The 27,896-nt window shown below is 47.6% G+C and overlaps 2 protein-coding genes across 2 annotated transcripts; both read left to right on the top strand.

The window, feature by feature from the left end:
* Positions 1-508: 508 nt before the first annotated feature.
* LOC138774659 (uncharacterized) lies at positions 509-7,600 on the top strand. Its single transcript, XM_069955654.1, has 3 exons — positions 509-1,038; positions 7,218-7,370; positions 7,478-7,600. The coding sequence occupies exons 1-3, from the start codon at positions 568-570 to the stop codon at positions 7,598-7,600; spliced, it is 747 nt and encodes a 248-aa protein (XP_069811755.1). The 5' UTR covers positions 509-567.
* Position 7,601: 1 nt separating this feature from the next.
* On the top strand, positions 7,602-10,208 carry LOC138774658 (gastrula zinc finger protein XlCGF48.2-like). The gene is made up of 3 exons (XM_069955653.1): positions 7,602-7,632; positions 8,208-8,277; positions 8,352-10,208. Exons 1-3 carry the CDS (start codon positions 7,609-7,611, stop codon positions 9,539-9,541), a joined length of 1,284 nt encoding a protein of 427 aa, XP_069811754.1. The 5' UTR covers positions 7,602-7,608; the 3' UTR covers positions 9,542-10,208.
* The last annotated feature ends 17,688 nt before the right edge of the window (positions 10,209-27,896 follow it).

Genomic DNA, 27,896 nt, shown 5'->3' with positions numbered 1-27,896 from the left:
GGGGAGGAGGAGGGATGTACATGTGATGGGGTGTAGTATGGAGGAGGGGGAGGGGATGTACATGTGATGGGGTGTAGTATGGAGGAGGAGGGGATGTACATGTGATGGGGTGTAGTATGGAGGAGGAGGGGGTGTACATGTGATGGGGTGTAGTATGGAGGATGGGATGTACATGTGATGGGGTGTAGTATGGAGGAGGGATGTACATGTGATGGGGTGTAGTGAGGAGGGGGAGGAGGAGGGATGTACATGTGATGGGGTGTAGTATGGAGGGGGAGGGGATGTACATGTGATGGGGTGTAGTATGGAGGATGGGATGTACATGTGATGGGGTGTAGTATGGAGGAGGAGGAGGAGGGATGTACATGTGATGGGGTGTAGTATGGAGGAGGAGGAGGAGGGATGTACATGTGATGGGGTGTAGTTTAGATGTAACATGGAGAAAGGGGGGGGGTGTAATTTTATCTTATAGAGTACTGTAATTTGCCATTTTCCTCCACCAGGTGCTCAGCGTGATCCTCGTTTCCTCCGTACCTTAGGGTTTACCAGTCTCCAGACGTAAGAAAGATGCCAAGATGCTTTGTTGAGCGCTGTCATAACTATGGGGGGAAGCGGCTGAATATTATTCTTCATTCATTCCCCAACCACCTAGACAAGATTAAGACATGGCTGCGGTGCATCGAGAAAAGCGGCCACGTCATCAGAGACATGGAGGAGCTGGCCCAGACAATCTTTGAGGGCAAGACCAACAACCGTTTCCGGGTGTGTTCTGAGCACTTCACCGAGCAGTCCTACCAGCCTAGCGGTCTGAGGAAAACCTTGAGGAAGGATGCTGTCCCCACCATATTTCGGGATGTCCCACCACAAAAGTGTCCATGGCAGAAAGTGAAACCGGCTTTGAAGAGTATGGACACTGATACCTTAATGTCCGGTGAGCTGAAGCACGGGACATTGACATCACTGCAGTCTCATTGTCACAGTGTTTCTGATCCAATTCTTATAAACCCTTCTGTCCAGGATCATCATCAATGTGGCTGGGTAGGTTTCAGAGTGCCCCTCCATTATGTGGTCATAGAAGGAGTTAAAAACAGGAAACTCAAGTGTGAGGTCATAGAAGGAGATGATTACATGGACCTCTAGTGGATGGTCATAGAAGGAGATGATTACATGGACCTCTAGTGTGATGTAATAGAATGAGATGACTACATGGACCTCTAGTGGAAGGTCATAGAAGGAGATGATTACATGGACCTCTAGTGTGATGTAATAGAAGGAGATGACTACATGGACCTCTAGTGTGACGTAATAGAAGGAGATGACTACATGGACCTCTAGTGGAAGGTCATAGAAGGAGATGATTACATGGACCTCTAGTGTGATGTAATAGAAGGAGATGACTACATGGACCTCTAGTGTGACGTAATAGAAGGAGATGACTACATGGACCTCTAGTGTGATGTAATAGAAGGAGATGACTACATGGACCTCTAGTGTGATGTAATAGAAGGAGATGACTACATGGACCTCTAGTGGAAGGTCATAGGAGATGATTACATGGACCTCTAGTGGATGGTCATAGAAGGAGATGACTACATGGACCTCTAGTGTGACGTAATAGAAGGAGATGACTACATGGACCTCTAGTGGAAGGTCATAGAAGGAGATGATTACATGGACCTCTAGTGTGATGTAATAGAAGGAGATGACTATATGGACCTCTAGTGTGATGTAATAGAAGGAGATGACTACATCACACTAGTGGAAGGTCATAGAAGGAGATGATTACATGGACCTCTAGTGGATGGTCATAGAAGGAGATGACTACATGGACCTCTAGTGTGATGTAATAGAAGGAGATGACTACATGGACCTCTAGTGTGAGGTAATAGAAGGAGATGACTACATGGACCTCTAGTGTGACGTAATAGAAGGAGATGACTACATGGACCTCTAGTGGAAGGTCATAGAAGGAGATGATTACATGGACCTCTAGTGTGAGGTAATAGAAGGAGATGACTACATGGACCTCTAGTGTGAGGTCATAGAAGGAGATTACTACCTAGACCTCTAGTGCAAGGTAATAGTAGGAGATGACTACATGGACCTCTAGGTAAGGTCATAGAAGGAGATGACTACATGGACCTCTAGTGGGGTTCCATAGAAGGAGATGACTACATGGACCTCTAGGTAAGGTCATAGAAGGAGATGACTACATGGACCTCTAGGTAAGGTCATAGAAGGAGATGACTACATGGACCTCTAGGTAAGGTCATAGAAGGAGATGACTACATGGACCTCTAGTGGGGTGTCAAAGAAGGAGATGACTACATGGACCTCTAGGTAAGGTCATAGAAGGAGATGACTACATGGGCCTCTAGTGGGGGGTCATAGAAGGAGATGACTACATGGACCTCTAGGTAAGGTCATAGAAGGAGATGACTACTTGGACCTCTAGTGGGGTGTCATAGAAGGAGATGACTACATAGACCTCTAGTGCGAGATAATAGAAGGAGATGACTATGTGGACCTCTAGTGCGAGGTCAGACGTAGATGACTACATGGACCTCTAGTGTGAGGTAATAGAAGGAGATGACTAACTGGACCTCTAGTGTGAGGTAATAGGAGATGACTAACTGGACCTCTAGTGGGGGGTCATAGACGTAGATGACTACATGGACCTCTAGTGTGAGGTAATAGACGTAGATGACTACATGGACCTCTAGTGTGAGGTAATAGAAGGAGATGACTAACTGGACCTCTAGTGGGGGGTCATAGAAGGAGATGACTCTATAGACCTTTGGTGTGTGGTCCTAAAGGGCTACAGTCTAGGGGTGCACAATGTACCAAAATATCAATACAATCAATACTGTATTCCCTTGTTTTTGATACTGTATGTTAAGCAAGCTGAGTGCCGTCCCCCAATGTCACCTGCCTGCTCCACCCGCTCCACCCCCTCCACCTGCCACTCACAGCACTGCTAACTTTAAATAGCTGGTGCAGAGTGATTGCCCATGCCGACTATTTAACTGACAGCAACATTTAACCCCTCCTGAGCCCGTTTTATACATAGTGGGGGTAGCTATGGGTAGTAGACCCCAGTACTAATGACTAACACCAGCGATCCCACTGGTGGCAGTTGTTTAACCCTGCCAATGCTGCAATGCAAAGCTATCCTGGCACTGAAATGGATAATTGACAGGTGCCGAATCTATCGGATGTTTGATTGACCCCCCTGCAACATGGATAACTTGTCAGATTGATTACACAGTGAACAAAAGCATTATATCCTGGCTCCTCTACCCTGCTGCCTCCTATCATCCTCCTCTCCTACACCACACCGCTCCTCTAACATCATACGTATCCTCCCCACCGGATCTCATCTACCCTGCTGCCTCCTATCATCCTCCTCTCCACCACACCGCCCCTCTAACATCATACGTATCCTCCTCTCCACCACACCGCTCCTCTAACATCATACGTATCCTCCCCACCGGATCTCATCTACCCTGCTGCCTCCTATCATCCTCCTCTCCTACACCACACCGCTCCTCTAACATCATACGTATCCTCCCCACCGGATCTCATCTACCCTGCTGCCTCCTATCATCCTCCTCTACACCACACCGCCCCTCTAACATCATACGTATCCTCCCCACCGGATCTCATCTACCCTGCTGCCTCCTAACATCCTCCTCTCCACCACACCGCCCCTCTAACATCATACGTATCCTCCCCACCGGATCTCATCTACCCTGCTGCCTCCTATTATCCTCCTCTCCTACACCACACCGCCCCTCTAACATCATACGTATCCTCCCCACCGGATCTCATCTACCCTGCTGCCTCCTATCATCCTCCTCTCCAACCACACTGCCCCTCTAACATCATACGTATCCTCCCCACCGGATCTCATCTACCCTGCTGCCTCCTATCATCCTCCTCTCCTACACCACACCGCCCCTCTAATATCATACGTATCCTCCCCACCGGATCTCATCTACCCTGCTGCCTCCTATCATCCTCCTCTCCACCACACCGCCCCTCTAACATCATACGTATCCTCCCCACCGGATCTCATCTACCCTGCTGCCTCCTATCATCATTCTCCTCTCCTACACCACACCGCCCCTCTAACATCATACGTATCCTCCCCACCGGATCTCATCTACCCTGCTGCCTCCTATCATCATTCTCCTCTCCTACACCACACCGCCCCTCTAACATCATACGTATCCTCCCCACCGGATCTCATCTACCCTGCTGCCTCCTATCATCATCCTCCTCTCCTACACCACACCGCCCCTCTAACATCATACGTATCCTCCCCACCGGATCTCATCTACCCTGCTGCCTCCTATCATCCTCCTCTACACCACACCGCCCCTCTAACATCATACGTATCCTCCCCACCGGATCTCATCTACCCTGCTGCCTCCTATCATCCTCCTCTCCACCACACTGCCCTCTAACATCATACGTATCCTCCCCACCGGATCTCATCTACCCTGCTGCCTCCTATCATCCTCCTCTCCACCACACCGCCTCTCTAACATCATACGTATCCTCCCTCCGGATCTCATCTACCCTGCTGCCTCCTATCATCCATCCTCCTCTACACCACACCGCCCCTCTAACATCATACGTATCCTCCCCTCCGGATCTCATCTACCCTGCTGCCTCCTATCATCCTCCTCTCCACCACACCGCCCCTCTAACATCATACGTATCCTTCCCACCGGATCTCATCTACCCTGCTGCCTCCTATCATCCTCCATCCTCCTCTACACCACACCGCCCCTCTAACATCATACGTATCCTTCCCACCGGATCTCATCAACCCTGCTGCCTCCTATCATCCTCCATCCTCCTCTACACCACACCGCCCCTCTAACATCATACGTATCCTCCCCACCGGATCTCATCTACCCTGCTGCCTCCTATCCTCCTCCTCTCCACCACACCGCCCCTCTAACATCATACGTATCCTCCCCATGGGATCTCATCTACCCTGCTGCCTCCTATCATCCATCCTCCTCTCCACCACACCGCCCCTCTAACATCATACGTATCCTCCCCACCGGATCTCATCTACCCTGCTGCCTCCTATCATCCATCCTCCTCTCCACCACACCGCCCCTCTAACATCATACGTATCCTCCCCACCGGATCTCATCTACCCTGCTGCCTCCTATCATCCACCATCCTCCTCTCCACCACACCGCCCCTCTAACATCATACGTATCCTCCCCACCGGATCTCATCTACCCTGCTGCCTCCTATCATCCATCCTCCTCTCCACCACACCGCCCCTCTAACATCATACGTATCCTCCCCACCGGATCTCATCTACCCTGCTGCCTCCTATCATCCATCCTCCTCTCCACCACACCGCCCCTCTAACATCATACGTATCCTCCCCACTGGATCTCATCTACCCTGCTGCCTCCTATCATCCATCCTCCTCTCCACCACACTGCCCCTCTAACATCATCTGACACCTCCTGATGGACCCCCGCTGACACCTCCGGATGGACCCCCTGCTGACACCTCCGGGTGGACCTCCACTGACATTTCCTGCCTGTCCATTCATGGCCTCTCTGCTCTCCAAATGCTGGAGATCACCCCCTGCCTTGTCCTTATTGCTGAGGCTCCAGTCCCAGATCTGGGGTGCCTGGAAACCAGTGAAGATGGCTGCCTACCCACGGATATAAAGAAGGAAGCTGAGGGACCAAGGGGTAGTAGATCCTTTGTGGGACACTGATGCTAAGGCCAGCTCCCCACAGAGAAGCATCCGGAGCTGTACCGCCATATTGGTCCAGAGGAGAAGGACTGGGGCCTTGGTCGGTTGGGATATTTGCTGTTGCTGGACGTTTCCTGTGTTGTTGGACGTTTTGCATCCTGTGTGTGGTGGAGAAGTGTATGGACCTTTCTGCTGGCATCTAATAAAGGGTCCTAGGGCTGTTCATCCATAGCTCGCTCTGTTGGTTGTGTGATACTGGAGAAGAACCCCGTGACAATCAACCTCTCCCCTCACTTCGCATTGATCTCTCCCCTCTGCCAATCCTTTCACTGGCCCCATTTCCCAACAAATCAACTTTCAAAAATTGACCATGACATGCGAGGGCATTCACAACCTGTCCCTTCCATATATCTCTAACCCGATGACCCGCAACCTCCGATTCTCCAATGACCTCCTTTGTGCTTTCCCCCCTTGATTGTACCTCTTACAGCTGCCTCCAAGATTTTGCCAGAGCCTCCCCCATACACTGGAAATGTCTACCCCGAGACATCCGGCTCTCATCCACCATCAAGACCTTGAAAAGTAACCTGAAAACCCATCTCTATTAACTAGGCTACAACCTATAATAACTACTCCACACTGTGACTGGCTGCACTTTACCTTCTGTCTCTCTTCTCTTACCTTGTAGATTGTAATCCCTGGCGGGCAGGCTCCTCTCTCCCTATGTAATACATGGCGGGCAGGCTCCTCTCTCCCTATGTAATACCTGGCGGGCAGGCTCCTCTCTCCCTATGTAATACCTGGCGGGCAGGCTCCTCTCTCCCTATGTAATACCTGGCGGGCAGGCTCCTCTCTCCCTATGTAATACCTGGCGGGCAGGCTCCTCTCTCCCTATGTAATACCTGGCGGGCAGGCTCCGCCTGCCCAGACCCCACAGACCAAGGATATACTGCCCGCCCGGACCCCACAGACCAAGGGTATACTGCCCGTCCGGACCCCACAGACCGAGGGTATAGTGCCTGCCCAGACGCCACAGACCGAGGATATACTGCCTGCCCAGACCCTCACCAATCATGGTGATCAGACCAGTAAACATTTTATGTTATGAAAATGGATAAACTTAGTACTTTTGTGGTTTTTTTTATTCTTTATTAGGTTTCAAAAATTGTAATCCTAAACTTGTTATGGCGCCTATAATTTTGGTGTGGTGACATTACTACGCCAGTCACTTGGTCACATTTTTCCTCGGACGTTGGCACACTGCTTTTGGCCTTTGATCAGCAATTTCTGGGATTTTGTACCTTTATTATTGGGGCTTTTGTAAGAATAAAAGGAAATGTCCAGGGCCCACTGGCAGAGCATTCAGCACCATCGGCCCGGTGCCCCCTTCATTCTCACCATCGAGGTTTATGTATTAGTTGGAGTTGCTGACCATTATCATACTTTAACATGGACTTCTCTCACTGCTCACTTGTAGGCCAACATTGAGAGAACCATTAAAGCCAACGAACGATTCCAGCAAAATACCAAGGAAACCAAAAGAGGATACAGTTTTGGCACAAAGAGACCGGATGTGGCTGATGTGATCCTGAAGCTGGCGCTGGAGATCGTCTGCCTGCTGACCGGAGAGGTGAGGGCGACTGGAGGAGAAGGAATTAGACACATGCAGGGATCTTATAGTCCAGGGTTATTTGCAGGTTCTCCATATAGTGATATGTCGTTTCTCTTAAATCTAAGGATTATGTTGTTGTGAAGAAGACGTCTAGCCAAGGATGGAGCTGGCCCCCGATTCCCAGCATGGAGTCTCCACCTCCGTCACTAATGCTTGTGAGAGGCAATGAGAAGAAGATACTAAGCTAACAAAAAAGATGATGGAGCTTCTGACTGGAGTGGTGAGCGCCGCTGACTTGGGAAGGGCGAGACCATTAACTGGGGAGAGGAGGTCCGCTGACTGGGGAAGAGAGAGCCGCTGACTGGGGAAGAGAGAGACGCTAACTAGGCAGAGGAGGTCCGCTTACTGGGGAAGAGAGAGACGCTGACTAGGCAGAGGAGGTCCGCTGACTGGGGAAGAGAGAGCTGTTGACTAGGCAAAGGAGGTCCGCTTACTGGAGAAGAGAGCCACTGACTAGGCAGAGGAGGTCCGCTGACTGGGGAAGGGAGAGCCGATGACTGAGCAGAAGAGGTCTGCTGACTGGGGAAGGGAGAGCCGATGACTGAGCAGAAGAGGTCCGCTGACTGGGGAAGGGAGAGCCGCTGACTAGGCAGAGGAGGTCCGATGACTGGGGAAGGGAGAGCCGATGACTGAGCAGAAGAGGTCTGCTGACTGGGGAAGGGAGAGCCGATGACTAGGCAGAGGAGGTCCGCTCACTGGGGAAGGGGTTAGGTTTGTGTCAGCCAGTATTTCCACCTTCCCCAGGTTCTAACATTAGAATTTCCCAATTGTATCCTCCTCTTCTCCTGTTTCCAGAAGCATGCCTATGTAGAAGAACATCAGAGAGGCATCAGGGTGGGGGGCCATGGGGCCCTCGCTTCTCTCGGTAAGATCCTTTTTCTTTCTCTTTTAGTTTTGTTTGTACTTATAGTAAATTGATCTGATTCCTATTATTTTCAGATGATCTGGTGAGTGATCGGCCATCCAGCCGCACTATGGAGGAATCGTCATGTAAAGAAAAGAAAGATCTGTGCACAGCCACAGATCCTCGGCCACACTTCCTGCTTAATAATATTAAGGTTGAGGCCATCTCATATGATGGAAGAAACTTTACAGATGCCAACACTTGTACGTCCACAGATGATACTAAACACCATCTATCATCTACTCCTGTCAAAGAGGAACCAGTCTCATGTGAAGAAGAGGACATCACGCACCCTCAACTCCACCCAGCCATCCATCCTCCATCTCTTATTAAGGAGGAACCAGTGTTACGACAAGGTGGAAACCTAACTGACCTCCACATGTATATACCCACAGATCCCACACAACAGTATGCGTCTCCTATAAAAGAGGAACCAGTCACATGTGAGGGAGGAAGCTCCCCTGACATTTATACCCCCATAGATCACATAGACTATTATTCTCCTTCTAGTATGGAGGAGCCATTCTCACAGGGTGACGGAAAACTCACAGATCACACGCAGCAACATCCATTTGATCCTTTGACGGCAGATCCCTTGTGTGACGAGGGGAGAGCCATAGGTCCTGATAAGCACACAGATGCGTTACCCTCATCCGCTCATCCTGAGCGCAAAACTGACGACTTGCACGATAACTATTCGTTGTTTGACAAAGGCAACTTGGACACCGATATATACGCACTTATAAAACATGCGCAGGCAAAGTATACCTTCACCCGTATCGAAGAGGGTTCTAGTTCAGAAGAAGGGGAGAACCCCAAAGAGACAGAGCCCCAGACGACAGCAGATCTGACTTCCCAACGTCCATCTCCCCATACAGGGGAAGCCGTCCCACAGACTTTTCAGTGTCGTGACTGTTCAGAATGCTTCACTCGCAAATCAGGACTTATAAATCACCGGAGAAATCACAGACAAGAGAAGCTGACCTGCTCCAAATGTGGCAAAGTCTTCTCCAAAAGATCCGGCCTTCAAAACCACCTCACCCTGCACACTGGGGAGAAGCCCTTCGCTTGTCCTATATGTGGAAAGTGTTTTGCTCGAAAGAGTAACCTGATCTCTCACGAGACTATTCACTCTGGGAAGGCTTCCTTTATATGTGCAGAGTGCGGGAGGTATTTTGTCTGTAAGGTCCATCTGACCAAACACCAGATTATACATGAAAAATAATCCTCTTCCTTCCCCTATGTTATATATAGAACCTGAGTTTTTCCATGGTGGGAGCCATTTTGGTAGCATTTTGGAGACCACCTCATGACACTTTTCCTGTGGTGAATTCTTTTATGTGGCTCTTGTGCATAGTTTTCTCCACTTCACTTGTCTCATCATTGAGACCTTCTTCTCATACAGTGAGATGGAAGTCTTTGAGTTTTCACACGAGAGTTAGAGTTTCTGTAATCACCACTGACGCAGCCCTTAAAGGGAACCTGTCATGTAATTGTCACACCAGAAATCAATAAATATCAATACAAGAAACTCTGTAACTGGTTTTATAAGGCAAAAGAGTTCCCTTGTGTTTTCCTACCTCCCCGCTCGCTTCAGAAGAAGCAGGACTCCTGAGTCCGTTATGGTCTATGGAGGGGGATGAGTGAGCACAAAGAGGAGATAAGGCAGCCCTGCAAAACACTACATCCTGCAGTCTTCTCACCAGGCTCCCAGACAAGCAGTGACCTTTCTGTGAATCCAGTGTTTAATGTGCCCAGTCCCCAGACTGCAGGGCTGCTTTTATGCTGTCTCTGCTCACTCATCCCCCTCGACCTCTCCCCCTCCACAGGTTATAATGGACTCAGACTGGCTTTGTCTAATAATGCTCAGATAAATAGTAGGGGGGGGGGGGGGGGAGCTTTTTGAGTACAGAAAGAGGCTTTTTTTGCCTGAAAAAAAAACCTGTTACAGAGTTTCTTAAAATCACTTGTACTATTGATTTCTGCCCCCCAAAAATTGCTTGAATTGCAGTTACACTTTAAAGGAGAAGTCTGCGGGGGTGATGGTGGCCACATTACAGAAGGTATATTTATCTGTCCTGGTCTCTGCGCAGCGCCGCATCCCACTCCGGGACTCCTGCCTACAGTCTTCATGTCTCTCCTCCAGCTGTGTCACCACCTGGCTCATGGATTCCTTGCTCAGCCAGTCAGTGACCTTTGTCACATGTTATGTTATGCCTCTTAGGGCCCTATTAAATGGATTAATAATCTGCAATCTGGCACATTCAGCAGATCATCGCTCTGTGTAATAAAGACAACAATCGGCGCCTGCCATCAACGGCAGCCGCCGACCACACATGTATCTGTAATAGCAGCCGACAGCTGACGACTGTGTAACTGTCCCGGTGATTGAGTAGCCAAAGCTACAGGACATCAGGTGTGTATAGTTTATTATTATTTTACACGTATTAGGTAAGGGCTGCATGGACATCACTAACTATATATATATATACAGCAACGACTACACAGACATGACTATATATATATATGTGTATATATATATATATACACACACACACATATACAGCAAGGGCTGCACAGACATCACTAAAGAAATTTATATACAGCAACGTCTATACAGACATCACTAACTATATATATATATATATAGCTAGGGCTGCATAGACATCATGATATATATAAGCAAAGTATAGGTTGCTGAACAGCACTGTGTGGCTCAAGGCTCAGGTGGGTGCACACTTCAGGCAGCCAGACCCAGGCTCAGAAATCAGCAGAAAATCCAACAAAACGGCACTCCAATATTCAAGTGAAAATTAGAAGCTATTCACCCATCAATATGCGACGTTTCAATCTCTCATTGAGATCTTTTTCAAGCAACAACAACAGTGGAACAATGGATAGTATTTAAAGGAAAACTCCACATAAGGAAAACTTGTTTTCTATTAAAAGTACAATAAAAGTTATATAGATGTGTCTATACAATGTATTACCGTATCTGTGCGGTTCTGCCACACTGGTAGCTGATAGAAATCCAGGAAGTGGAAAAAAATGGCCCCTGTGCCAATCCCTATTGTCTCCTGCTCCTTCTGCTCTCCAACCTTAGGAGACAAATATTCCATGTCTCTGTCTCACAGTGTGGGTGTTTGCTGAGCACAGGCTAATGATGCAGAGAGGGGGCAGGGCTGGATAACTCAATCCCCAGACTGATTCACCATCTCTGTCCGGCCAGAAGCAGCTGCTGCAACTTCACTGATTGTGCAAAACTCTGCAGTGAAATTAGAGCTATGTTCACACGTCTTAGAGTGGCATTGCAGTACTGCAGCGTACTCAAAAAAATTATGCAGTAACACAATTAAATGCCAATCCCACCTGGAGAAAAAACGAGGCATAAACAGTATATCCCAAGTAACGTAATATCAGATAATTGTGGAGCTCAACCTCAAAGAAGAAAGATGCTTCATCATAATATGTGCGTGGAGATGAGAAGAAAAAATTAAAATAAAACATTTCTTTACTTTATTCCAATATCAGTGTTACAGGTAGAGAATACAGCGCTGTGTGGTGTTACAGGTAGAGAATACAGCGTGCTGTGTGGTGTTACAGGTAGAGAATACAGTGCTGTGTGGTGTTACAGGTAGAGAATACAGTGCTGTGTGGTGTTACAGGTAGAGAATACAGTGCTGTGTGGTGTTACAGGTAGAGAATACAGCGTGCTGTGTGGTGTTACAGGTAGAGAATACAGCGTGCTGTGTGGTGTTACAGGTAGAGAATACAGCGTGCTGTGTGGTGTTACAGGTAGAGAATACAGCGTGCTGTGTGGTGTTACAAGTAGAGAATACAGCGTGCTGTGTGGTGTTACAGGTAGAGAATACAGTGTGCTGTGTGGTGTTACAGGTAGAGAATACAGTGCTGTGTGGTGTTACAGGTAGGGAATACAGCGTGCTGTGTGGTGTTACAGGTAGAGAACACAGTGCTATGTGGTGCTACAGGTAGAGAATACAGTGCTGTGTGGTGTTACAGGTAGAGGATACAGTGTGCTGTGTGGTGTTACAGGTAGAGAATACAGTGCTGTGTGGTGTTATAGGTAGAGAATACAGTGCTGTGTGGTGTTACAGGTAGAGAATACAGCGTGCTGTGTGGTGTTACAGGTAGAGAATACAGTGCTGTGTGGTGTTACAGGTAGAGAATACAGTGCTGTGTGGTGTTACAGTTAGAGAATACAGCGTGCTGTGTGGTGTTACAGGTAGAGAATACAGCGTGCTGTGTGGTGTTACAGGTAGAGAATACAGTGCTGTGTGGTGTTACAGGTAGAGAATACAGTGCTGTGTGGTGTTACAGGTAGAGAATACAGTGCTGTGTGGTGTTACAGGTAGAGAATACAGTGCTGTGTGGTGTTACAGGTAGAGAACACAGTGCTGTGTGGTGTTACAGGTAGAGAATACAGTGTGCTGTGTGGTGTTACAGGTAGAGAATACAGCGTGCTGTGTGGTGTTACAGGTAGAGAATACAGCGCGTTGTGTGGTGTTACAGGTAGAGAATACAGCGTGCTGTGTGGTGTTCCAGGTAGAGAATACAGCGTGCTGTGTGGTGTTACAGGTAGAGAATACAGCGTGCTGTGTGGTGTTACAGGTAGAGAATACAGCGTGCTGTGTGGTGTTACAGGTAGAGAATACAGCGTGCTGTGTGGTGTTACAGGTAGGGAATACAGCGTGCTGTGTGGTGTTACAGGTAGAGAATACAGTGCTGTGTGGTGTTACAGGTAGAGAATACAGCGTGCTGTGTGGTGTTACAGGTAGAGAATACAGCGTGCTGTGTGGTGTTACAGGTAGAGAATACAGCGTGCTGTGTGCTGTTACAGGTAAAGAATACAGCGTGCTGTGTGGTGTTACAGGTAGAGAATACAGTGCTGTGTGGTGTTACAGGTAGAGAATACAGCGTGCTGTGTGGTGTTACAGGTAGAGAATACAGTGCTGTGTGGTGTTACAGGTAGAGAATACAGCGCTGTGTGGTGTTACAGGTAGAGAATACAGTGTGCTGTGTGGTGTTACAGGTAGAGAATACAGTGTGCTGTGTGGTGTTACAGGTAGAGAATACAGTGCTGTGTGGTGTTACAGGTAGAGAATACAGTGCTGTGTGGTGTTACAGGTAGAGAATACAGCGTGCTGTGTGGTATTACAGGTAGAGAATACAGCGTGCTGTGTGGTGTTACAGGTAGAGAATACAGCGTGCTGTGTGGTGTTACAGGTAGAGAATACAGTGCTGTGTGGTGTTACAGGTAGAAAATACAGTGCTGTGCGGTGTTACAGGTAGAGAATACAGCGTGCTGTGCGGTGTTACAGGTAGAGAATACAGCGTGCTCTGTAGTGTTACAGGTAGAGAATACAGCGTGCTGTGTGGTGTTACAGGTAGAGAATACAGTGTGCTGTGTGGTGTTACAGGTAGAGAATACAGTGCTGTGTGGTGTTACAGGTAGAGAATACAGCGTGCTGTGTGGTGTTACAGGTAGAGAATACAGTGTGCTGTGTGGTGTTACAGGTAGAGAATACAGCCTTCTGTGTGGTGTTACAGGTAGAGAATACAGCGTGCTGTGTGGTGTTACAGTTAGAGAATACAGTGCTGTGTGGTGTTACAGGTAGAGAATACAGTGCTGTGTGGTGTTACAGGTAGAGGATACAGTGTGCTGTGTGGTGTTACAGGTAGAGAATACAGTGCTGTGTGGTGTTATAGGTAGAGAATACAGTGCTGTGTGGTGTTACAGGTAGAGAATACAGCGTGCTGTGTGGTGTTACAGGTAGAGAATACAGTGCTGTGTGGTGTTACAGGTAGAGAATACAGTGCTGTGTGGTGTTACAGTTAGAGAATACAGCGTGCTGTGTGGTGTTACAGGTAGAGAATACAGCGTGCTGTGTGGTGTTACAGGTAGAGAATACAGTGCTGTGTGGTGTTACAGGTAGAGAATACAGTGCTGTGTGGTGTTACAGGTAGAGAATACAGTGCTGTGTGGTGTTACAGGTAGAGAATACAGTGCTGTGTGGTGTTACAGGTAGAGAACACAGTGCTGTGTGGTGTTACAGGTAGAGAATACAGCGTGCTGTGTGGTGTTACAGGTAGAGAATACAGCGCGTTGTGTGGTGTTACAGGTAGAGAATACAGCGTGCTGTGTGGTGTTACAGGTAGAGAATACAGCGCTGTGTGGTGTTACAGGTAGAGAATACAGCGTGCTGTGTGGTGTTACAGGTAGAGAACACAGTGCTATGTGGTGTTACAGGTAGAGAATACAGCGTGCTGTGTGGTGTTACAGGTACAGAATACAGTGTGCTGTGTGGTGCTACAGGTAGAGAATACAGTGCTGTGTGGTGTTACAGGTAGAGAATACAGTGCTGTGTGGTGTTACAGGTAGAGAATACAGCGTGCTGTGTGGTGTTACTGGTAGTGAATACAGCGTGCTGTGTGGTGTTACAGGTAGAGAATACAGTGTGCTGTGTGGTGTTACAGGTAGAGAATACAGCGTGCTGTGTGGTGTTACAGGTAGAGAATACAGCGTGCTGTGTGGTGATACAGGTAGAGAATACAGCGCTGTGTGGTGTTACAGGTAGAGAATACAGCGCTGTGTGGTATTACAGGTAGAGAATACAGCGTGCTGTGTGGTGTTACAGGTAGAGAATACAGTGCTGTGTGGTGTTACAGGTAGAAAATACAGTGCTGTGCGGTGTTACAGGTAGAGAATACAGCGTGCTGTGCGGTGTTACAGGTAGAGAATACAGCGTGCTCTGTAGTGTTACAGGTAGAGAATACAGCGTGCTGTGTGGTGTTACAGGTAGAGAATACAGTGTGCTGTGTGGTGTTACAGGTAGAGAATACAGCGTGCTGTGTGGTGTTACAGGTAGAGAATACAGTGCTGTGTGGTGTTACAGGTAGAGAATACAGCATGCTGTGTGGTGTTACAGGTAGAGAATACAGCGTGCTGTGTGGTGTTACAGGTAGAGAATACAGTGCTGTGTGGTGTTACAGGTAGAGAATACAGTGCTGTGTGGTGTTACAGTTAGAGAATACAGCGTGCTGTGTGGTGTTACAGGTAGAGAATACAGCGTGCTGTGTGGTGTTACAGGTAGAGAATACAGTGCTGTGTGGTGTTACAGGTAGAGAATACAGTGCTGTGTGGTGTTACAGGTAGAGAATACAGTGCTGTGTGGTGTTACAGGTAGAGAACACAGTGCTGTGTGGTGTTACAGGTAGAGAATACAGCGTGCTGTGTGGTGTTACACGTAGAGAATACAGCGTGCTGTGTGGTGTTACAGGTAGAGAATACAGCGTGCTGTGTGGTGTTACAGGTAGAGAATACAGCGTGCTCTGTAGTGTTACAGGTAGAGAATACAGTGTGCTGTGTGGTGTTACAGGTAGAGAATACAGCGTGCTGTGTGGTGTTACAGGTAGAGAATACAGCGCTGTGTGGTGTTACAGGTAGAGAATACAGCGTGCTGTGTGGTGTTACAGGTAGAGAACACAGTGCTATGTGGTGTTACAGGTAGAGAATACAGCGTGCTGTGTGGTGTTACAGGTACAGAATACAGTGTGCTGTGTGGTGCTACAGGTAGAGAATACAGTGCTGTGTGGTGTTACAGGTAGAGAATACAGTGCTGTGTGGTGTTACAGGTAGAGAATACAGCGTGCTGTGTGGTGTTACTGGTAGTGAATACAGCGTGCTGTGTGGTGTTACAGGTAGAGAATACAGTGTGCTGTGTGGTGTTACAGGTAGAGAATACAGCGTGCTGTGTGGTGTTACAGGTAAAGAATACAGCGTGCTGTGTGGTGATACAGGTAGAGAATACAGCGCTGTGTGGTGTTACAGGTAGAGAATACAGCGCTGTGTGGTATTACAGGTAGAGAATACAGCGTGCTGTGTGGTGTTACAGGTAGAGAATACAGTGCTGTGTGGTGTTACAGGTAGAAAATACAGTGCTGTGCGGTGTTACAGGTAGAGAATACAGCGTGCTGTGTGGTGTTACAGGGAGAGAATACAGTGCTGTGTGGTGTTACAGGTAGAGAATACAGCGTGCTGTGTGGTGTTACAGGTAGAAAATACAGTGCTGTGCGGTGTTACAGGTAGAGAATACAGCGTGCTCTGTAGTGTTACAGGTAGAGAATACAGCGTGCTGTGTGGTGTTACAGGTAGAGAATACAGTGTGCTGTGTGGTGTAACAGGTAGAGAATACAGTGCTGTGTGGTGTTACAGGTAGAGAATACAGCGTGCTGTGTGGTGTTACAGGTAGAGAATACAGTGCTGTGTGGTGTTACAGGTAGAGAATACAGCATGCTGTGTGGTGTTACAGGTAGAGAATACAGCGTGCTGTGTGGTGTTACAGGTAGAGAATACAGTGCTGTGTGGTGTTACAGGTAGAGAATACAGCGTGCTGTGTGGTGTTACAGGTAGAGAATACAGTGCTGTGTGGTGTTACAGGTAGAGAATACAGCGCTGTGTGGTGTTACAGGTAGAGAATACAGTGTGCTGTGTGGTGTTACAGGTAGAGAATACAGTGTGCTGTGTGGTGTTACAGGTAGAGAATACAGTGCTGTGTGGTGTTACTGTTAGAGAATACAGTGCTGTGTGGTGTTACAGGTAGAGAATACAGCGTGCTGTGTGGTATTACAGGTAGAGAATACAGCGTGCTGTGTGGTGTTACAGGTAGAGAATACAGCGTGCTGTGTGGTGTTACAGGTAGAGAATACAGTGCTGTGTGGTGTTACAGGTAGAAAATACAGTGCTGTGTGGTGTTACAGGTAGAGAATACAGCGTGCTGTGCGGTGTTACAGGTAGAGAATACAGCGTGCTCTGTAGTGTTACAGGTAGAGAATACAGCGTGCTGTGTGGTGTTACAGCTAGAGAATACAGTGTGCTGTGTGGTGTTACAGGTAGAGAATACAGTGCTGTGTGGTGTTACAGGTAGAGAATACAGCGTGCTGTGTGGTGTTACAGGTAGAGAATACAGTGCTGTGTGGTGTTACAGGTAGAGAATACAGCATGCTGTGTGGTGTTACAGGTAGAGAATACAGCGTGCTGTGTGGTGTTACAGGTAGAGAATACAGTGCTGTGTGGTGTTACAGGTAGAGAATACAGTGCTGTGTGGTGTTACAGGTAGAGGATACAGTGTGCTGTGTGGTGTTACAGGTAGAGAATACAGTGCTGTGTGGTGTTATAGGTAGAGAATACAGTGCTGTGTGGTGTTACAGGTAGAGAATACAGCGTGCTGTGTGGTGTTACAGGTAGAGAATACAGTGCTGTGTGGTGTTACAGGTAGAGAATACAGTGCTGTGTGGTGTTACAGTTAGAGAATACAGCGTGCTGTGTGGTGTTACAGGTAGAGAATACAGCGTGCTGTGTGGTGTTACAGGTAGAGAATACAGTGCTGTGTGGTGTTACAGGTAGAGAATACAGTGCTGTGTGGTGTTACAGGTAGAGAATACAGTGCTGTGTGGTGTTACAGGTAGAGAATACAGTGCTGTGTGGTGTTACAGGTAGAGAACACAGTGCTGTGTGGTGTTACAGGTAGAGAATACAGCGTGCTGTGTGGTGTTACAGGTAGAGAATACAGCGCGTTGTGTGGTGTTACAGGTAGAGAATACAGCGTGCTGTGTGGTGTTACAGGTAGAGAATACAGCGCTGTGTGGTGTTACAGGTAGAGAATACAGCGTGCTGTGTGGTGTTACAGGTAGAGAACACAGTGCTATGTGGTGTTACAGGTAGAGAATACAGCGTGCTGTGTGGTGTTACAGGTACAGAATACAGTGTGCTGTGTGGTGCTACAGGTAGAGAATACAGTGCTGTGTGGTGTTACAGGTAGAGAATACAGTGCTGTGTGGTGTTACAGGTAGAGAATACAGCGTGCTGTGTGGTGTTACTGGTAGTGAATACAGCGTGCTGTGTGGTGTTACAGGTAGAGAATACAGTGTGCTGTGTGGTGTTACAGGTAGAGAATACAGCGTGCTGTGTGGTGTTACAGGTAGAGAATACAGCGTGCTGTGTGGTGATACAGGTAGAGAATACAGCGCTGTGTGGTGTTACAGGTAGAGAATACAGCGCTGTGTGGTATTACAGGTAGAGAATACAGCGTGCTGTGTGGTGTTACAGGTAGAGAATACAGTGCTGTGTGGTGTTACAGGTAGAAAATACAGTGCTGTGCGGTGTTACAGGTAGAGAATACAGCGTGCTGTGCGGTGTTACAGGTAGAGAATACAGCGTGCTCTGTAGTGTTACAGGTAGAGAATACAGCGTGCTGTGTGGTGTTACAGGTAGAGAATACAGTGTGCTGTGTGGTGTTACAGGTAGAGAATACAGTGCTGTGTGGTGTTACAGGTAGAGAATACAGCGTGCTGTGTGGTGTTACAGGTAGAGAATACAGTGCTGTGTGGTGTTACAGGTAGAGAATACAGCATGCTGTGTGGTGTTACAGGTAGAGAATACAGCGTGCTGTGTGGTGTTACAGTTAGAGAATACAGTGCTGTGTGGTGTTACAGGTAGAGAATACAGTGCTGTGTGGTGTTACAGTTAGAGAATACAGCGTGCTGTGTGGTGTTACAGGTAGAGAATACAGCGTGCTGTGTGGTGTTACAGGTAGAGAATACAGTGCTGTGTGGTGTTACAGGTAGAGAATACAGTGCTGTGTGGTGTTACAGGTAGAGAATACAGTGCTGTGTGGTGTTACAGGTAGAGAACACAGTGCTGTGTGGTGTTACAGGTAGAGAATACAGTGTGCTGTGTGGTGTTACAAGTAGAGAATACAGCGTGCTGTGTGGTGTTACAGGTAGAGAATACAGCGTGCTGTGTGGTGTTACAGGTAGAGAATACAGCGTGCTCTGTAGTGTTACAGGTAGAGAATACAGTGTGCTGTGTGGTGTTACAGGTAGAGAATACAGCGTGCTGTGTGGTGTTACAGGTAGAGAATACAGCGCTGTGTGGTGTTACAGGTAGAGAATACAGCGTGCTGTGTGGTGTTACAGGTAGAGAACACAGTGCTATGTGGTGTTACAGGTAGAGAATACAGCGTGCTGTGTGGTGTTACAGGTACAGAATACAGTGTGCTGTGTGGTGCTACAGGTAGAGAATACAGTGCTGTGTGGTGTTACAGGTAGAGAATACAGTGCTGTGTGGTGTTACAGGTAGAGAATACAGCGTGCTGTGTGGTGTTACTGGTAGTGAATACAGCGTGCTGTGTGGTGTTACAGGTAGAGAATACAGTGTGCTGTGTGGTGTTACAGGTAGAGAATACAGCGTGCTGTGTGGTGTTACAGGTAGAGAATACAGCGTGCTGTGTGGTGATACAGGTAGAGAATACAGCGCTGTGTGGTGTTACAGGTAGAGAATACAGCGCTGTGTGGTATTACAGGTAGAGAATACAGCGTGCTGTGTGGTGTTACAGGTAGAGAATACAGTGCTGTGCGGTGTTACAGGTAGAAAATACAGTGCTGTGCGGTGTTACAGGTAGAGAATACAGCGTGCTGTGTGGTGTTACAGGTAGAGAACACAGTGCTGTGTGGTGTTACAGGTAGAGAATACAGCGTGCTGTGTGGTGTTACAGGTAGAAAATACAGTGCTGTGCGGTGTTACAGGTAGAGAATACAGCGTGCTCTGTAGTGTTACAGGTAGAGAATACAGCGTGCTGTGTGGTGTTACAGGTAGAGAATACAGTGTGCTGTGTGGTGTTACAGGTAGAGAATACAGTGCTGTGTGGTGTTACAGGTAGAGAATACAGCGTGCTGTGTGGTGTTACAGGTAGAGAATACAGTGCTGTGTGGTGTTACAGGTAGAGAATACAGCATGCTGTGTGGTGTTACAGGTAGAGAATACAGCGTGCTGTGTGGTGTTACAGGTAGAGAATACAGTGCTGTGTGGTGTTACAGATAGAGAATACAGTGCTGTGTGGGGTTACAGGTAGAGAATACAGTGTGCCGTGTGGTGTTACAGGTAGAGAATACAGGGCTGTGTGGTGTTATAGGTAGAGAATACAGTGCTGTGTGGTGTTACAGATAGAGAATACAGCGTGCTGTGTGGTGTTACAGGTAGAGAATACAGCGTGCTGTGTGGTGTTACAGGTAGAGAATACAGTGCTGTGTGGTGTTACAGTTAGAGAATACAGCGTGCTGTGTGGTGTTACAGGTAGAGAATACAGCGTGCTGTGTGGTGTTACAGGTAAAGAATACAGCGTGCTGTGTGGTGTTACAGGTAGAGAATACAGCGTGCTGTGTGTAGTTACAGGTAGAGAATACAGCGTGCTGTGTGGTGTTACAGGTAGAGAATACAGCGTGCTGTGTGGTATTACAGGTAGAGAATACAGCGTGCTGTGTGGTGTTACAGGTAGAGAATACAGCGTGCTGTGTGGTGTTACAGGTAGAGAATACAGTGCTGTGTGGTGTTACAAGTAGAGAATACAGCGTGCTGTGTGGTGTTACAGGTAGAGAATACAGCGTGCTGTGTGGTGTTAGAGGTAGAGAATACAGCGTGCTGTGTGGTGTTACAGGTAGAGAATACAGCGTGCTGTGTGGTGTTACAGGTAGAGAATACAGTGCTGTGTGGTGTTACAGGTAGAGAATACAGTGCTGTGTGGTGTTACAGGTAGAGAATACAGTGCTGTGTGGTGTTACAGGTAGAGAATACAGCGTGCTGTGTGGTGTTACAGGTAAAGAATACAGCGTACTGTGTGGTGTTACAGGTAGAGAATACAGCGTGCTGTGTGGTGTTACAGGTAGAGAATACAGTGTGCTGTGTGGTGTTACAGGTAGAGAATACAGTGTGATGTGTGGTGTTACAGGTAGAGAATACAGCGTGCTGTGTGGTGTTACAGGTAGAGAATACAGCGTGCTGTGTGGTGTTACAGGTAGAGAAAACAGCGCTGTGTGGTGTTACAGGTACAGAATACAGCGTGCTGTGTGGTGTTACAGGTAGAGAATACAGCGTGCTGTGTGGTGTTACAGGTAGAGAATACAGCGCTGTGTGGTGTTACAGGTAGAGAATACAGCGTGCTGTGTGGTGTTACAGGTAGAGAACACAGCGCTGTGTGGTGTTACAGGTAGAGAATACAGCGTGCTGTGTGGTGTTACAGGTAGAGAATACAGCGCGCTGTGTGGTGTTACAGGTAGAGAATACAGCGTGCTGTGTGGTGTTACAGGTAGAGAATACAGTGTGCTGTGTGGTGTTACAGGTAGAGAATACAGTGCTGTGTGGTGTTACAGGTAGAGAATACAGCGTGCTGTGTGGTGTTACAGGTAGAGAATACAGCGTGCTGTGTGGTGTTACAGGTAGAGAATACAGCGTGCTGTGTGGTGTTACAGGTAGAGAATACAGCGTGCTGTGTGGTGTTATAGGTAGAGAATACAGTGTGCTGTGTGGTGTTACAGGTAGAGAATACAGCGTGCTGTGTGGTGTTACAGGTAGAGAATACAGCGTGCTGTGTGGTGTTACAGGTAGAGAATACAGCGTGCTGTGTGGTGATACAGGTAGAGAATACAGCGCTGTGTGGTGTTACAGGTAGAGAATACAGCGCTGTGTGGTATTACAGGTAGAGAATACAGCGTGCTGTGTGGTGATACAGGTAGAGAATACAGCGCTGTGTGGTGTTACAGGTAGAGAATACAGTGCTGTGTGGTATTACAGGTAGAGAATACAGCGTGCTGTGTGGTGTTACAGGTAGAGAATACAGTACTGTGTGGTGTTACAGGTAGAGAATACAGCGTGCTGTGTGGTGTTACAGGTAGAGAATACAGTGCTGTGTGGTGTTACAGGTAGAGAATACAGTGCTGTGTGGTGTTACAGGTAGAGAATACAGCGCTGTGTGGTGTTACAGGTAGAGAATACAGCGCTGTGTGGTGTTACAGGTAGAGAATACAGTGCTGTGTGGTGTTACAGGTAGAGAATACAGCGTGCTGTGTGGTGTTACAGGTAGAGAATGCAGTGTGCTGTGTGGTGTTACAGGTAGAGAATACAGCGTGCTGTGTGGTGTTACAGGTAGAGAATACAGCGTGCTGTGTGGTGTTACAGGTAGAGAATACAGCGTGCTGTGTGGTGTTACAGGTAGAGAATACAGCGTGCTGTGTGGTGTTACAGGTAGAGAATACAGCGTGCTGTGTGGTGTTACAGGTAGGGAATACAGCGTGCTGTGTGGTGTTACAGGTAGAGAATACAGTGCTGTGTGGTGTTACAGGTAGAGAATACAGCGTGCTGTGTGGTGTTACAGGTAGAGAATACAGCGTGCTGTGTGGTGTTACAGGTAGAGAATACAGCGTGCTGTGTGGTGTTACAGGTAGAGAATACAGCGTGCTGTGTGCTGTTACAGGTAAAGAATACAGCGTGCTGTGTGGTGTTACAGGTAGAGAATACAGTGCTGTGTGGTGTTACAGGTAGAGAATACAGTGCTGTGTGGTGTTACAGGTAGAGAATACAGTGCTGTGTGGTGTTACAGGTAGAGAATACAGCGTGCTGTGTGGTATTACAGGTAGAGAATACAGCGTGCTGTGTGATGTTACAGGTAGAGAATACAGCGTGCTGTGTGGTGTTACACGTAGAGAATACAGTGCTGTGTGGTGTTACAGGTAGAAAATACAGTGCTGTGCGGTGTTACAGGTAGAGAATACAGCGTGCTGTGCGGTGTTACAGGTAGAGAATACAGCGTGCTCTGTAGTGTTACAGGTAGAGAATACAGCGTGCTGTGTGGTGTTACAGGTAGAGAATACAGTGTGCTCTGTGGTGTTACAGGTAGAGAATACAGTGCTGTGTGGTGTTACAGGTAGAGAATACAGCGTGCTGTGTGGTGTTACAGGTAGAGAATACAGTGCTGTGTGGTGTTACAGGTAGAGAATACAGCGTGCTGTGTGGTGTTACAGGTAGAGAATACAGTGCTGTGTGGTGTTACAGGTAGAGAATACAGCATGCTCTGTGGTGTTACAGGTAGAGAATACAGCGTGCTGTGTGGTGTTACAGGTAGAGAATACAGTGCTGTGTGGTGTTACAGGTAGAGAATACAGTGCTGTGTGGTGTTACAGGTAGAGGATACAGTGTGCTGTGTGGTGTTACAGGTAGAGAATACAGTGCTGTGTGGTGTTATAGGTAGAGAATACAGTGCTGTGTGGTGTTACAGGTAGAGAATACAGCGTGCTGTGTGGTGTTACAGGTAGAGAATACAGTGCTGTGTGGTGTTACAGGTAGAGAATACAGTGCTGTGTGGTGTTACAGTTAGAGAATACAGCGTGCTGTGTGGTGTTACAGGTAGAGAATACAGCGTGCTGTGTGGTGTTACAGGTAGAGAATACAGTGCTGTGTGGTGTTACAGGTAGAGAATACAGTGCTGTGTGGTGTTACAGGTAGAGAATACAGTGCTGTGTGGTGTTACAGCTAGAGAATACAGTGCTGTGTGGTGTTACAGGTAGAGAACACAGTGCTGTGTGGTGTTACAGGTAGAGAATACAGTGTGCTGTGTGGTGTTACAGGTAGAGAATACAGCGTGCTGTGTGGTGTTACAGGTAGAGAATACAGCGCGTTGTGTGGTGTTACAGGTAGAGAATACAGCGTGCTGTGTGGTGTTACAGGTAGAGAATACAGCGCTGTGTGGTGTTACAGGTAGAGAATACAGCGTGCTGTGTGGTGTTACAGGTAGAGAACACAGTGCTATGTGGTGTTACAGGTAGAGAATACAGTGTACTGTGTGGTGTTATAGGTAGAGAATACAGTGTGCTGTGTGGTGCTACAGGTAGAGAATACAGTGCTGTGTGGTGTTACAGGTAGAGAATACAGTGCTGTGTGGTGTTACAGGTAGAGAATACAGCGTGCTGTGTGGTGTTACTTGTAGTGAATACAGCGTGCTGTGTGGTGTTACAGGTAGAGAATACAGTGTGCTGTGTGGTGTTACAGGTAGAGAATACAGCGTGCTGTGTGGTGTTACAGGTAGAGAATACAGCGTGCTGTGTGGTGATACAGGTAGAGAATACAGCGCTGTGTGGTGTTACAGGTAGAGAATACAGCGCTGTGTGGTATTACAGGTAGAGAATACAGCGTGCTGTGTGGTGTTACAGGTAGAGAATACAGTACTGTGTGGTGTTACAGGTAGAGAATACAGCGTGCTGTGTGGTGTTACAGGTAGAGAATACAGTGCTGTGTGGTGTTACAGGTAGAGAATACAGTGCTGTGTGGTGTTACAGGTAGAGAATACAGCGTGCTGTGTGGTGATACAGGTAGAGAATACAGCGCTGTGTGGTGTTACAGGTAGAGAATACAGCGCTGTGTGGTATTACAGGTAGAGAATACAGCGTGCTGTGTGGTGTTACAGGTAGAGAATACAGTACTGTGTGGTGTTACAGGTAGAGAATACAGCGTGCTGTGTGGTGTTACAGGTAGAGAATACAGTGCTGTGTGGTGTTACAGGTAGAGAATACAGTGCTGTGTGGTGTTACAGGTAGAGAATACAGCGCTGTGTGGTGTTACAGGTAGAGAATACAGCGCTGTGTGGTGTTACAGGTAGAGAATACAGTGCTGTGTGGTGTTACAGGTAGAGAATACAGCGTGCTGTGTGGTGTTACAGGTAGAGAATGCAGTGTGCTGTGTGGTGTTACAGGTAGAAAATACAGCGTGCTGTGTGGTGTTACAGGTAGAGAATACAGCGTGCTGTGTGGTGTTACAGGTAGAGAATACAGCGTGCTGTGTGGTGTTACAGGTAGAGAATACAGCGTGCTGTGTGGTGTTACAGGTAGAGAATACAGCGTGCTGTGTGGTGTTACAGGTAGGGAATACAGCGTGCTGTGTGGTGTTACAGGTAGAGAATACAGTGCTGTGTGGTGTTACAGGTAGAGAATACAGCGTGCTGTGTGGTGTTACAGGTAGAGAATACAGCGTGCTGTGTGGTGTTACAGGTAGAGAATACAGCGTGCTGTGTGGTGTTACAGGTAGAGAATACAGCGTGCTGTGTGCTGTTACAGGTAAAGAATACAGCGTGCTGTGTGGTGTTACAGGTAGAGAATACAGTGCTGTGTGGTGTTACAGGTAGAGAATACAGTGCTGTGTGGTGTTACAGGTAGAGAATACAGTGCTGTGTGGTGTTACAGGTAGAGAATACAGCGTGCTGTGTGGTATTACAGGTAGAGAATACAGCGTGCTGTGTGGTGTTACAGGTAGAGAATACAGCGTGCTGTGTGGTGTTACAGGTAGAGAATACAGTGCTGTGTGGTGTTACAGGTAGAAAATACAGTGCTGTGTGGTGTTACAGGTAGAGAATACAGTGCTGTGTGGTGTTACAGGTAGAGAATACAGCGTGCTGTGCGGTGTTACAGGTAGAGAATACAGCGTGCTGTGTGGTGTTACAGGTAGAGAATACAGTGTGCTGTGTGGTGTTACAGGTAGAGAATACAGCGTGCTCTGTAGTGTTACAGGTAGAGAATACAGCGTGCTGTGTGGTGTTACAGGTAGAGAATACAGTGTGCTGTGTGGTGTTACAGGTAGAGAATACAGTGCTGTGTGGTGTTACAGGTAGAGAATACAGCGTGCTGTGTGGTGTTACAGGTAGAGAATACAGTGCTGTGTGGTGTTACATTTAGAGAATACAGCATGCTGTGTGGTGTTACAGGTAGAGAATACAGCGTGCTGTGTGGTGTTACAGGTAGAGAATACAGTGCTGTGTGGTGTTACAGGTAGAGAATACAGTGCTGTGTGGTGTTACAGGTAGAGGATACAGTGTGCTGTGTGGTGTTACAGGTAGAGAATACAGTGCTGTGTGGTGTTATAGGTAGAGAATAAAGTGCTGTGTGGTGTTACAGGTAGAGAATACAGCGTGCTGTGTGGTGTTACAGGTAGAGAATACAGTGCTGTGTGGTGTTACAGGTAGAGAATACAGTGCTGTGTGGTGTTACAGTTAGAGAATACAGCGTGCTGTGTGGTGTTACAGGTAGAGAATACAGCGTGCTGTGTGGTGTTATAGGTAGAGAATACAGTGCTGTGTGGTGTTACAGGTAGAGAATACAGTGCTGTGTGGTGTTACAGGTAGAGAATACAGTGCTGTGTGGTGTTACAGGTAGAGAATACAGTGCTGTGTGGTGTTACAGGTAGAGAACACAGTGCTGTGTGGTGTTACAGGTAGAGAATACAGTGTGCTGTGTGGTGTTACAAGTAGAGAATACAGCGTTCTGTGTGGTGTTACAGGTAGAGAATACAGCGTGCTGTGTGGTGTTACAGGTAGAGAATACAGCGCGTTGTGTGGTGTTACAGGTAGAGAATACAGCGTGCTGTGTGGTGTTACAGGTAGAGAATACAGCGCTGTGTGGTGTTACAGGTAGAGAATACAGCGTGCTGTGTGGTGTTACAGGTAGAGAACACAGTGCTATGTGGTGTTACAGGTAGAGAATACAGTGTACTGTGTGGTGTTATAGGTAGAGAATACAGTGTGCTGTGTGGTGCTACAGGTAGAGAATACAGTGCTGTGTGGTGTTACAGGTAGAGAATACAGTGCTGTGTGGTGTTACAGGTAGAGAATACAGCGTGCTGTGTGGTGTTACTTGTAGTGAATACAGCGTGCTGTGTGGTGTTACAGGTAGAGAATACAGTGTGCTGTGTGGTGTTACAGGTAGAGAATACAGTGTGCTGTGTGGTGTTACAGGTAGAGAATACAGCGTGCTGTGTGGTGTTACAGGTAGAGAATACAGCGTGCTGTGTGGTGTTACAGGTAGAGAATACAGTGCTGTGTGGTGTTACAGGTAGAGAATACAGCGCTGTGTGGTATTACAGGTAGAGAATACAGCGTGCTGTGTGGTGTTACAGGTAGAGAATACAGTACTGTGTGGTGTTACAGGTAGAGAATACAGCGTGCTGTGTGGTGTTACAGGTAGAGAATACAGCGTGCTGTGTGGTGTTACAGGTAGAGAATACAGCGTGCTGTGTGGTGTTACAGGTAGAGAATACAGCGTGCTGTGTGGTGTTACAGGTAGAGAATACAGTGCTGTGTGGTGTTACAGGTAGAGAATACAGTGCTGTGTGGTGTTACAGGTAGAGAATACAGCGTGCTGTGTGGTGATACAGGTAAAGAATACAGTGCTGTGTGGTGTTACAGGTAGAGAATACAGTGCTGTGTGGTGTTACAGGTAGAGAATACAGCGTGCTGTGTGGTGATACAGGTAGAGAATACAGCGCTGTGTGGTGTTACAGGTAGAGAATACAGCGTGCTGTGTGGTATTACAGGTAGAGAATACAGCGTGCTGTGTGGTGTTACAGGTAGAAAATACAGCGCTGTGTGGTGTTACAGGTAGAGAATACAGCGCTGTGTGGTGTTACAGGTAGAGAATACAGTGCTGTGTGGTGTTACAGGTACAGAATACAGGGTGCTGTGTGGTGTTACAGGTAGAGAATACGGTGCTGTGTGGTGTTACAGGTAGAGAATACAGCGTGCTGTGTGGTGTTACAGGTAGAGAATACAGTGCTGTGTGGTGTTACAGGTAGAGAATACAGCGTGCTGTGTGGTGTTACAGGTAGAGAATACAGCGTGCTGTGTGGTGTTACAGGTAGAGAATACAGCGTGCTGTGTGCTGTTACAGGTAAAGAATACAGCGTGCTGTGT

This window comes from Dendropsophus ebraccatus, unplaced genomic scaffold, assembly GCF_027789765.1.
Source record: "Dendropsophus ebraccatus isolate aDenEbr1 unplaced genomic scaffold, aDenEbr1.pat pat_scaffold_1001_ctg1, whole genome shotgun sequence".
Lineage (NCBI taxonomy): Eukaryota > Metazoa > Chordata > Amphibia > Anura > Hylidae > Dendropsophus > Dendropsophus ebraccatus.
The sequence above is the reverse complement of the archived record's forward strand: the minus strand, read 5'-3'. Positions and strand labels throughout refer to the sequence as shown.